Below are 12849 nucleotides of genomic sequence, written 5' to 3'. Positions count from 1 at the left end.
ATATAAAATTCAACTCACTGTAATTTGCTTCGTTATTAAAAAGTTGGTAATTTTATTTTCCATGAAAAATTGATTTCATATATATCTTTTCTTTCTGCAATTTATAATCTAAAACAAATTCAGCAATACAAAATATGACTAGAATTTGCACAAAATATTATATACTACAATCTACATACAGATCTCAGTAAATAATATTATCGTGGAACACATTTTCTTTCTACGAATACGAAGAAATTTATAATTCTAGATTTTCTTTTCCTATCGATTTTTCTAAATCCTTCATTCATTATATGTATATTTTTGATTAATTTTTATATGACTTCAATTCCCGTACGTTAATTGTAAGTATTCTAAATGACGTTCAACTTCTGTTTGTTATTGAAAATATATATTAAGCATTTAAATATGAAGAATATGCATATACGTCAAAGTTGGTACAAATTTAATTTTGTATGAATTGCTGATTTGTAATAAATTATATGTGTGTTACTTACACAATTGTTGAATACACTTAACAAAAACGTACAAACTATAAAAAAATAGGTGTCATGGAACAGAATATGTCGTGTTGTTACGTTTGTACGTATCAGCACCGTCATTTATATTTAATGATCATTTTTAAATCCTATTTCCTTCTCTAGCACATATAAGAATTTATTTAAACTTATTCGATATTTCGATATAAGTTATTTTATGTTATATCGTACTACGAAAACAGCGAAAAATACTGTAAAGAAAATTATTACAGATTTAAAACGGAACATTCAAAACATAGTTTCACAAACTGTTTTCTATGTAATACTTCTTCTAGACGAAACATAGTTCTAAGGTGTGATACTAATAATTTACAACATCATATCACTATGCAAATTGTTCACAATCTTTAGCTTTTCTTTTAATCATGCATATAATTCATATTTACTGTATGTTACTATATTTTAAAAATAATAAATTAGGCTTAATATGATAGGCCTTAGAAACAAATAGCATTTAAAACTCTTTTTCACAGAAGGAATTTAAAAACTAGATAATCCAGTTGCTTCTTTGGAACATTTAGAATAATTAAAACATTATATGATTTACCTTATGATACTGCACATTCAATAACAAAAGTAAACAAATACTTTATAGTTATGATAAAGATCGTCTAAATAATTACTTGTATTACAGCCAAAATTAAGAAAAACTTTTATGTAAGTTATGTATTTTTTTTTTTTTTTCATTTTTTCTTACTGAATATTTTCTTTAGATACTGTAAATGTCGACTAACATAAGAAGTAACAATTTTAACTAGATAATGCTTCGTGAAAGCATTAGTTATCTGCTCAAATTACTAACATAGAGATGTTTAAGTTCTGTCTTTGGCGTATTTTCAAAAAGCGCAGCTCGATTTTGCCCCTCTCCTTTCTTTACCCAATGACCGTAAACTCTGAATGCACAACCATCGATAACCTATAACAAAAATTACGTGAATATTATTTCATCAATCTATGGGATAACAAGCCAATGAGTAAGACATGCTAAGAAAATAGGAAAAATACCTTCCGCAAAATTTTGATCCTGTAAGGGTCTGTGCACGCTACGTGAGTCGAAAGAGGTTCAGGTGTACTATGGAGACGCTTAATACGAACGACCGCGCGAACACAAATAATTGCTAACTGGAACTTTTTCCTTGCATTAAATGATTTTGCCTTTAATTCCTGTATAAAGAGTAAGAATAGATAAAAACTTTGAAAATGTTTACAGTCTATGTATAATTAAATATTTCGATTACAAAGGTGTTATTAAACGCAATAATGTTAATATGTTAATGCAATGTTAAAACATGTATGTTACATACATATGCGCTGCATTCAGTGGAAAGGTAATATTAGGATGTGCATAATAAAGTAATAGCATAGTAAACAGATGTTATAATAGTAAACAGCAAATGAATGCCATCTTAATTTTACCAATCGAGAAGATGGAAAGTTCTTTGAAAACTAGCAGAAAGTGATACAGAATAAAATAGGAGCCATATTATATGTAGATAAAGCTTCAAACATTGCATTTTTATAGTAATTTTTCGATATAACATGCAAACATTGTAATTAATGCATCTTTATTATTTGAATTATGTTTCAATATTGAGTCACTTTACATGCATGCTGTGCTTTTTCTCAAATATTACAATGTATCAATTATGCATTATTATAACCGATGGAGACAAATTTATATTCGTTGCTCCCTAAGTATACAAAAATATTTTAATGAAATAATATATGTCGTGAACAAAAACAAAAATAAAACATAATACATATAGATATCATTATTCATTTTGATTAAGTTGAAACATTAATAAAAGCTAAAATGTTAATTGTTATTTATAAACATATTACATAAAGGTTACGATAAAAAAAAACAACATTTAGTGACAAACAAAATAAAAACAAAAATAATTTACCAAAGCTAACTGAGATATCCTACTCAGACGCCGCGAATTAGTCGATAGCGAACGTTTTAAAGGAGCGATGTCTTGATCCCATAGCTGTAATTCCAATAATTTTCCGTTTATCAGAGTAGTAAGACTTTCTTCTTTTATTTTAGGAAATTATTTTCAGATTAATCATATACATATGTAATTTATTAAATTTTCTAATATAAACAGAAATTTGCGTAACAATGTTTGATATTTTATAAAAGCATGGTCACTGTGAATATAGGCAGTTGAACATATAAAGCAAACGAATAAAAACAAAAATAGAAGTATAATACAAATATTTCAAATTCGTGGAACAGTAAATATTTCGTACATATTCTACTTCCTTTGCTTAAATATTTATATATCACGATCATGTATATATTATGCTAAAATACTTACCATTGTATGGAAAAATGAATGTTCCAAAGCTTCTTTGATGCTAATTCTTTTCTTGGGGTCAACAACTAATAATTTTCTTATCAGATCTTTCGGAGCTTCTGAAAACAGAATAGAAATTTAATTACTATACAAAATTTATAAATATTGAAGATTATGTTGTAAAATCAGAAACTATATCGATACATTGACACGTTGAATGCCACGCCAGTTTTACGATGTTTGGCCGTGGCGCCAACTTTTTATGATGAACTTTTTATTATGCAATACATATAATGTTGAAATCATAATTGTATAATCATAATTAATGAATTTACCTCACTAAGGTCACCGCTGACCCCCATCGCGCTATAGTGCAATTTCGCTCGATTCATTTATTTTTTGCGATTATCAATTATCTCGTCTTGTTTCTTTGCGTTGCTAAATAATTGTCCTATGATGTTACGTCCCAGGACCTACCATAAACCATAATTCATCCCTCGATCATAATTATTCGGATCCTCGATAATCTTAAAGGATCGTCACAAAATTTAGCATTTTTTACTTTACTTTCAAGGCCCTTAATTGCTATCAAACATCTTTCGAGTCGAAACGTTCCTTAGCGTTATTGTTCATTAAGGTAAAACAAGGAAAAAGCGGTTTTTTCCCATGTTCCACAGCCACTGGTGGGGAACGCATATAATAGATTTATATTTCATATATAAACAAAACTATTTTTATATGTGTTATACTGCATTAATTTCGTTACGCCATTGTAGTAACGATGGTAATAATAAAAAATTTATAACTATTGACATTTGTTTAAATTATGTATTTCTACTAATCTTGGTGCGATCATCGGTGACTCCCACGGCGTTACGGCCAAGTTGAGTGCCAGTTACCGGTGACCCCCTCCCCTCTCCCCCATGGCACTCAACGTGTTAAGAAACGCACATACAACAGCACCTTCGTTATTTTCTTCATTTAGGAAAATAATGTTTATCATGTTCAAAGGTTTGACAATAACAACTATTGTCTTCGATATATTTTCCTTATATGTACCAACTCAGCGAGGTGACACATTTTTGACGATTACTCACGATGATATATATTATCATGGATTATAATTTATGCTTGTTGTTGTTACAATTCAATGACAGAGAGATAAAATTTTATGTCTGTGTGTTCGATAATTCGCGGAGAGACGCGGTCGTGGTAGATCACGCCTACGAGAGTCGTAAATTTTCGTTACGATACGATAATCAACGCCACGAATCAGTCGATCCCCTATTTCGGTTAAGATAATAGAGGTGGTTGAAACGATGATAACACTGTATTAACAGATTAAAACGTACACTTTATTTCAACAACTTTGTAGATTTAGTACTTACGCGTGGTGCACGTAGATGTGTTCTCAGCGAAGTGTAAACAACAAGTTAAGATGATAACTAATCAAAGAACAAACCAGTCGAGATGATGACTGATCTAAGGATAAAAAACAAGTGAAGTTCAGTGATGACGATGTAGCGGAGGAAAACTATCGATGGGTGTGCCTAGCGCACGGGACCATCGGATTCGTTGATGGCAGTTTTCGTTAGGAAATTGCTGGCAATTGGATGAGGAAAAGGCTGGTGAGTAAGGATCGGTGCTGGCCGTCTCCGATCGAAGGTCGCCCCTGGGTGGCATTGTACATGGGAAAAACCGCTTCCCTGTGTTCTCTCGGAATGGGCAATCTAATGAACAAATCTAAGGAATACTTCAACTTAAAAGATAATCTTATGGCCTGAAGGGCATTAATTATGAAAATGCTAAGATTTATGATGGGCCCTTAAGACTGTCGAGGGTCCGCGACAAGGGTGTTTAGACATCTTGCCCGAGTTATGGAGTCTTATTTGCATAGAGAGTCACGTGTCGTAACTCTGTGTCTTGCACAGATGTGTACATTTTTCAATACTCTGACTATTGTATATCGTACCGTGGCGGCACTCGACAAGCCAAATACCACCTCTCGACACTAACTAGTGTCGGACGACGGCAGCGCAGTGGTTAACGTCTTAGGTTGCGAACGTTCGGAACCCGGATTCGAATCCCGGCGACCGGAGTCCGATTTTACTCCAAGGCACCAAAAAACGGAGGAAAAATCAGCAGTACCCCCGCAGCGACATCTACAGCCCCTAGTGACAATTACTCCGGTCGAGGCCCAGCAATTACAACTATCACGCACGGACAATATATGTCACGCATACCACGCCTCAGTACCAGATTTAACTTTTAAAAAAACCTATTGTCTATTTGCTTATCATAATACGATAATTATCGCTCCAATTATAAACGAAGCAATATAAAAAATATATTACATACTTCAAAGAACAATTTCATAGAACTGTGTATACGTATCTTATAACTTCCAATGTATGATCGATAGTATCCATTTTTTACAATAGACGAAATTAAATTAAAAGTCTCTGAAAATGATGCGTACAAATACATGCATGACGTTAATTAAGCACAAGTTTATTCTGCATACCACAAGAAACAATATTTTTCCACTGTTTCCAAACACAAACTGTTATTTCTTGTAAAAATTATTATATACACAATAGGTACCTGTTATGTCCGCCCATTCAGGAGATGTAAATGAATATTTTCCTTCCATAATATTTCTAAGCATGACCATTTGTTTCCTATGCCAGAAAGGAGGACAACCAACTAATAAAGTGAACATAATTACTCCACAGGCCCATCTGAAAACAGGCAAACGTTAGTAACAATTTTATCCTTTATTAAGACGATTGGTATGATCATAATTATATTCCCTCGTTGTGTTTCATCAACTTACATGTCAACTTCATGCCCATAGCCTTCCGCATTTTCAAACATGTTGCACTTCAGCACTTCTGGTGCTAAATATCCAGGAGTGCCACAAAGATCTGAAAAAGATGTTAATAGATTTCTATAAATTATACAAATTTTAATAATATATTTTAATAATTTATATTTTAATAATTGTATATATTTTATTTAATGAAATATATATTTTAATAATTTTAAATATACGTACCATATAATTTGTCTTCAGCTTTTAATAATCTAGCAAACCCAAAATCAGTTATCTTTACATTTAAATTATCATCAAGTAATATATTTTCTGGCTTTAAATCTCTATGCACTATTCCTTGATTATGTACATGTTGAACACCTTCAAAAACTTGTCTCATAATATAGCGGGTCTTTTTTTCTGACAGAGCAACAACAGACGTGAGGTAGTCAAATAGCTCACCATTCTTACAAATTTCGAAAATTAAGAATATGAATGTGCTAGATTCAAAGACATCGTGTAATTCAACTGAAAAAACAAATTTCTTATAGGAAAAGTGTATCATAAAAATTAATTTTATCTCGCACGAAATATTGTATACTTACTGATATACGGATGACCAGCTACTCTACGAAGAATTTGAACTTCTTGTAACGTAGCATCCTTCATGGTATGACCATCTTCGTTAGTTTCATTACTAATATCTATGATTTTAGCTGCATACTCTGTGCCAGTTTCTTTTTCTATACATCTTCTCACAGTGGAAGATATTCCTCTGTAAATATCAATGCATTATTTAATTCGTGCTTAAATCAACGTGGGACCAATTAGTTTTAGTTGAAACCTGTTTTATTAATAAGAGTAACAAGAATAAGACTGCTGAGAAGTGATGAAACATACATGTATCTCTGTAATATTCTCTCGTGTTTATCTGTGTACAGTGAATTTTTGTACTCAAGTTAGTGCTAATCGAATATAAATAGCTTTCAAATAATAATTATAATATATAGATACATTGTTATTTAATACCAGTGGTTTTATGATACTAAAGTAATGTAAATTCTTCTATGATCTATGTAACGAAACGTTTCGCAGATTTTTTAAATAATACAACGATGACTAATGTTTGACAGGAAGGAACGTCCTATTCTTGTACAACGTTTCGTCAATATTGTAACCTGTCCTGTATGTTGAATGAGCATTTCGTAAGTTTACAAGTTTCGTTGCTTTGTTAATATATATACGTACGAAGAACTATCAGTCAAATTGAATGTAATTTAATTCCGAGAAATTATATAATTGTACAGATTAGTTTGTTAGATTATTCAGAAATTGCGAATTCCTCGATTTATTTATCGCGATACGTTAGAATCGAATAACAAAAACGTATCTATTCTGCTACGCGCGTATTTCCTAAATATGACACATAAAAATAGTAAGCTATGTTTCTTTTTCCACATCGAGATATCACGTGACGAACCTTCCAAGGATTTCTTTGGGCTCGTACTTCGCATAGAATCCTTTGGCCGCATCCTTGTCTGGCAAGAGATCGTCTCCTTCGTCTTTTGCCATGTTACACGCAATATTTCTTTCACATAAATCACATTAATAGCCACCGCGTAGATAGCACATGTTTCTTCAATTTAAAATGAACAGGAGTTTAAAAGGATAGTTTTTGCACCCGACGCGATTGTCATATTACGTGTCTATTCCAGAGTATTACGCTGAATATATGATACATTCTAAAAAAAGACGTTAAGAAAAAGATCGCTGATCACTGATCACCGTACGCCGATAATGGCTACGATAGATCTTCGGCCAGACCAAGAAAACACGTGAACACATAAGCACTGTGAAAGGAACAATGGCGATAGCCAATATAAAGTAACGAATGAAGAGGGCTCTGGCGGCGTAACGAGGAAAACACCGACTTGCCAAACGTGAAAAAGAAAACAGTAAGTAGCTATCTATTATTGGACTAAAATTATTGTTCCAAGGTGTATATATATTATATATCGTAATCATCTATACTCTTTGCCGTACACGTACGTCATGTGACTTTGACGTTTTACTATTTTAAATTGTACGACTACATATGACTGTGGTATCTACAATGCTACGAATTTTTTCGTTTAATTACGACTTCAGCTTCATAATCGCGCAAATACATTTTTTGAATCGAATTTATCGATATATCAGATACATCATTGGCTACTGTCTCGATAAAGATTGATATATGTATAAGAATAACACGCGGGAGGTGAACGGAAAACCACATTCTAGTGAGTTCATATATATTCTTTCTCATAAGATTAATATTACACGGAGCGAAGGAATGGTTTCATTTAAAAGCCTCCGTAACAGCGAATTACCCTTTCGAATATGTATCTAAAATAACAGGAATTTGATATGTATTAATGGTATGTACATGGCGTGAATATAAATAGAAGCCACCGCTACCTCGCTTGCTCCTCGCAGTCTTGCTCTCAATGTTGAGACTTAACTATTGTACTATTCGCATGACGTATCCATTCCTTCGACACAATTTCAGCATCATATTAATAACGAAATAAAAAAATCGTGAGGCAAAAATACGAGGATCCGATATGCTTTTAGATAAGCGGAAATGAAATCTGTATCTACGGACCCCGCAGTTGCGCGAGCAAGGCCTCATTTTTACGACATTCAATAGTGAGTTGTCTGACCGCAGCGACGTATTTGCGTTGTTGTTCTATCAGAGTGACCAGTTGCCGGCTAAGTGCATCCCTCCTATTTTTTTCGTCAGCACATCGTTTCTCCACCTACATGAGACACGATCGTGTTATTAGAATATAGCAAAGCTTCTTGTATTTTATTGCCAACTTAGAATTAGATTTTAAAGACCGATTTTTAAGTCGAATAGTTTATATAGAGATATACTCATTTGCTGCGACAATACTTATAATTTTTGAAACGCAAGTTTTACGGAATAAATTGTAAAAATTACTGTAGAAAATATATGTTTCACCTTCGCCTTATTGCGTTTTACGCCTGCGACGATCTCATCGAATTGTTTAAGAAATTGCTCTTTACCGCTTGTTGATGCCATTGCTCTGGTGAACACAGTGGGGGCAAAAAAAAAAAAAAAAGAGAAATGCAACAAACAACCGTTATCGATGCATAACATGTGTAAATATAAAGTTTACCAATTACTTACTCATTATAATTATCTTGGATCGAATTTAGTAGTGATAATTCCTTGCTTAAATAAACTTTTGTATCGTCCAGAGTATTGTACAATGTGTAATATTGTTTTGTTTCTTTATGTTTTGCCGAAACTGAAAATTAACGACGATGAGAGAATATTTGGTGCACGCGATGAGTAAGCGAATGCCGATGTATAAAAATAAATTGGCAAACCTTGATTATAAAGTTCCATAAATCGTCTTTGATATTGCGTAAGTTCCGAACGACCGGGAACATCGTCCAATTGTCTGGTTAGGGATGCAATAGCTCTATTCTTTTTAGCTAACTGCAATCTGACTTTAGCGAGCGCTTCCTTTTGCTGCTCGTACTCCTTTAAGCGATCTTCCTCCTCTTCCGATGTACCATTTTCGATTTCTTGTAACTTACCTTTCAAGAGATTTAAATCGGATTTGCATTGTTCTCGGAAATTATGTTCTTGCTCCTTCAAACCATCGTGAACTAAAAGAAGTTCTTCCAATCGTTTGTAGATACTAAACAAATAACATTTCGTTTTTATTCAAAAGTTGCTTAGCGATTATAAAGATATAAAACCGTAAAAGTATAATAAGAAGATAAGTGCCTATCGTTTTCATTGATATCCATTTCCTCTGCTTTCTTTAATGAGCGCTCGATAGCTTGCCGCTTTGTACGAGACTCGTTCAGTTTTTCAATTAATTCTAAATGCTTAGCGGATAAAGCATCTTTCTCTTTCGTTAATTTACGAACACGATTCTGAAGCGCAGCTCTTTGATTCTCTAATGCAGTCAAAGCTGCTGAAGAATTCGTGCCACTAGATTCCTGTGGTTATTTGTATATACAGAAGGTGATTTAATTACTTAGGTCTGTAATGAATATTGTGTATTGTTTAAATTTAAAATTGGAAAAGATTTACCTCAGGTTGGGAAATCGACATGGTCGCATATTTTTCAGTTACTTTGGCAATCTCTTGGGCTTGGATACCAACGATATTACCTACGGCTACTACGCTTAAACGAGCCTGTATGAATCACAAATAATGAGTGTCTATCGTACCGATCATAATGATACAATTACTCACTGAACTTTCTTCTATAGCGGCTAGGTTCCCAGCTAACTGATCTGTATTTTCCTATGAAAACAAATTTGATCCAGTCTTCGTTAAACACTTATTCGAAAGAACGTTATTTCAAAACGGTTTACCTTTTCCTTTAGCTCCTCTTTATTTTCATTTTCTTTGACATCTGTCGAAGCAATTTCAGCGGACGGAGAAGCAATTTTTATAGAATACAAAGGTGCTTCGTACTCCAGAACAGTACCAAGAAATTTAGTAGATTCTTCTCTTTTAACATCATCTTTATGCTTAAAAAGACGTCGAGGTTCGTACGATTTCTATGAAAAGATCGTATCTCCGATTATTTAGATTATAAATATCCGGCCTAAATAAAAATTCGAAAATAATATATCTTACTTTAATCAAGCGAATACTTTTTATTAAATTTTCTTTGCCGGTTTGTGCTATAGACGAATCTTCAACGAAGGAATGCTTTTTGTGAAATTGACTTAAAGCAAACGATCGTACAAAATCTGCCGTTTCTTCTCGCGTTTCCATCGAACGTTTAACCAACCACTAAAATTTGTCGTCGGTTATTAAAATAATGTGAAAAAATTAAAAGCTGAAATTCGAGAAAACGAATTAGTCACCTGAATAACAGGGAAGATATGAATGCAATCTAAGCCCTGAATTTGATGTGGTTCTATGCGATATGGACAGTTCATTTTGGGTAGCATAGCTACAATTTTTTCAGTCAATGAACTGTAATATAAAATATATAAGACATTGAATATTTCAAATGTTTTATAAGTTTACTTACATTTTTTGGCCTATAGTAAGATTTTCTCGAAACAATAAATCGATATCCACATCGAAGTTACACGACTCTATACACCACGTCATTCCGCCAATTACCTAAATGTTAGGATAATATTTGTTGGTCTTAGTATGTTCTTTACAACAGTCGAAGGGAATTCATTTCATACGTACTTTATCAAAATTCGATAATCCTTTTATTCTGGCTCGAAAATAGCCTGCTGCGAGAAGTAAGTCGATAATATCTTGAAATCTTTTCGTCTGTTCTTCATCTTCGCGAACATCGGCCTGAAAATATTTTGCAATGCATTTTCGATCGAATTTCATTCTTTATTAAGTCGTATTTTCCCGCTCTCCGTTTAGTACGCGGTTACTGGTAGAGCTAATTTCCGACAGAGGGCTACCAGCAGAGAGAGAGATGCCCGGTTATAATTTTTAGATTAAAGTATTTAAACCAGAGATAAATAAAGAAATATGTAAATGAAGATGTTATCGAGGCATATTAAAAGATGAAGATTAAAATTTGAAAATAAATCGGATATTACTAAACGTAAAGCATATAGTAGAAAGTACTAGGAAGCAATATCGCATGCTCCATTATTGATATATACAGTGATAAGGATGCATTGTAAATAAATAAATAAAGTCGATTAGCTTGTTTGTCTCCTTTTTACGAACCTTGACCAGTGATTTGTTAATTTATCTATACCTAGGACTGTTTTTTGAACATACCTCGGTTGTTTCAGAGCTTCGTGATAATCTCTTTGGTACGTCGTTTAACATGGTTACGTTCCCTGAACCATGTAAAGCCGAGCTATCAATATGCACTGAATATATCTCAAACGAATAATTAATGTTTCTATTTGATAATATTCAAGTTGTATGGCATTCTGTCACTTAATAACGCAAGACTATTGTTGTCACTTTAGCCATTTTGTTCCCCTCACGCCTCAAAGACGATCTTTAAGTCGAGTTTCTATGTGCGTTCGAACGATAGTTTCCGCTTTTTAAACAGTTGTCAATGTACAGTAATATGAATTAAAACTAAAATATTACAGCTAGTTGGAAATATAAAACATTGGTTCTTTTTAAATTTTATTTAACGCTTTATAAAAAATACGCTACATTTATTGGTTTTGTCGTAAATGGATTTGGAATAGAAATTTGAAGATATAGATATCGTTCCTTTTTTTCTAAATAAAGTTTATGTACGTAAATATTTTTGAATAAGTATGTTAAAAAGCCTCGTTACAATAACCCGATGCAACAATATATTTTTAATTTTGGTTTGAGGAATAAGAAAAGAAAACTTGGCTTGGTTTCTTAGTGTATGTATATCCAAATGAATGTTTAAGCGATAGTAAAAAGTGGAATTGATTTATTATTGTAGCTTTCGTAATTGATCGGTCTCACACCCCCCTCTCTCTCTCTCTCTTTAAAAGAAGGTATAAAAGTTATTAAATTATTATATAAAACGATAACAGGAATTATCGCGAAACATAGGGTACGTGGAACAAGAATTACTAATAGCGGAAAACTGCTCGTATCTCCTATTCAATTTTTTCAATTATCTCCTTTTGTACTCCGAAGGAATTTTCCAGACATACGAGTTAACTAGAATTACATGTTATTTGAACGGTATTTTTACATCCTGAGAATGATTAACGTTATCAATTTTAATGCTTCCTGTTACAGGTGTGATACTACCTTGTAATGACGCAAATGCGCGGAACAAGAACGTACGTTTTACACAATAACGACAACAATCAATCACCATGGAAACTTTCACGAATGATAACGTTACTCTTAGTTCTGTTTTTTCCCTTGGTACTGTATATTCACCTTGGGATGAAATTAATACGACGAAATATATCTTCTTGCCGAGAAACTTTCTATTTAATTAGTAGCACCGTATAAATTTTATTTCAGGTACTTGATCTATGATCTATTACGATTACCATACTTTTAGAATAGCGTAGTTCGTTTGCATATGTAATAATACCGAAAAATGCAATATAAATACAATACAAAGGGAAGATACGCATGGCGTATCGTATCGAATATAAATCAAACGTTTAGATAAATAATCTTAGGCAGAAATCGAATGTTTCCTTTATTCAA

The 12849-nt window shown here is 32.9% G+C and overlaps 1 protein-coding gene across 10 annotated transcripts; it reads right to left on the bottom strand.

Moving 5' to 3' along the window:
- Positions 1-28: 28 nt before the first annotated feature.
- LOC100644302 (phosphorylase b kinase gamma catalytic chain, skeletal muscle/heart isoform) lies at positions 29-11701 on the bottom strand. 10 transcript variants are annotated; one of them, XM_048410634.1, is made up of 14 exons: positions 11461-11700; positions 10903-11016; positions 10733-10827; positions 10563-10674; positions 10330-10488; positions 10062-10250; positions 9940-9990; positions 9775-9879; positions 9463-9680; positions 9057-9373; positions 8854-8974; positions 8665-8749; positions 8305-8458; positions 6356-6432 (listed from the first exon to the last, which is right to left on the bottom strand). In XM_048410634.1, exons 1-14 carry the CDS (start codon positions 11509-11511, stop codon positions 6413-6415), a joined length of 1791 nt encoding a protein of 596 aa, XP_048266591.1. In that variant the 5' UTR covers positions 11512-11700; the 3' UTR covers positions 6356-6412. The 10 variants fall into 10 exon arrangements, 6 of the variants coding, with proteins under 6 accessions (XP_048266593.1, XP_048266595.1, XP_048266594.1 ...); XR_001099099.3 differs by lacking the exon at positions 6356-6432 and adding an exon at positions 7935-8045 and having other exon boundaries at positions 8118-8458; XM_003398700.4 differs by lacking the exon at positions 6356-6432 and adding an exon at positions 7935-8045.
- Between the last annotated feature and the right edge of the window lie 1148 nt (positions 11702-12849).

The sequence above is a fragment of the Bombus terrestris genome, chromosome 11 (genome assembly GCF_910591885.1).
Source record: "Bombus terrestris chromosome 11, iyBomTerr1.2, whole genome shotgun sequence".
NCBI lineage: Eukaryota > Metazoa > Arthropoda > Insecta > Hymenoptera > Apidae > Bombus > Bombus terrestris.
The sequence above is the reverse complement of the archived record's forward strand: the minus strand, read 5'-3'. Positions and strand labels throughout refer to the sequence as shown.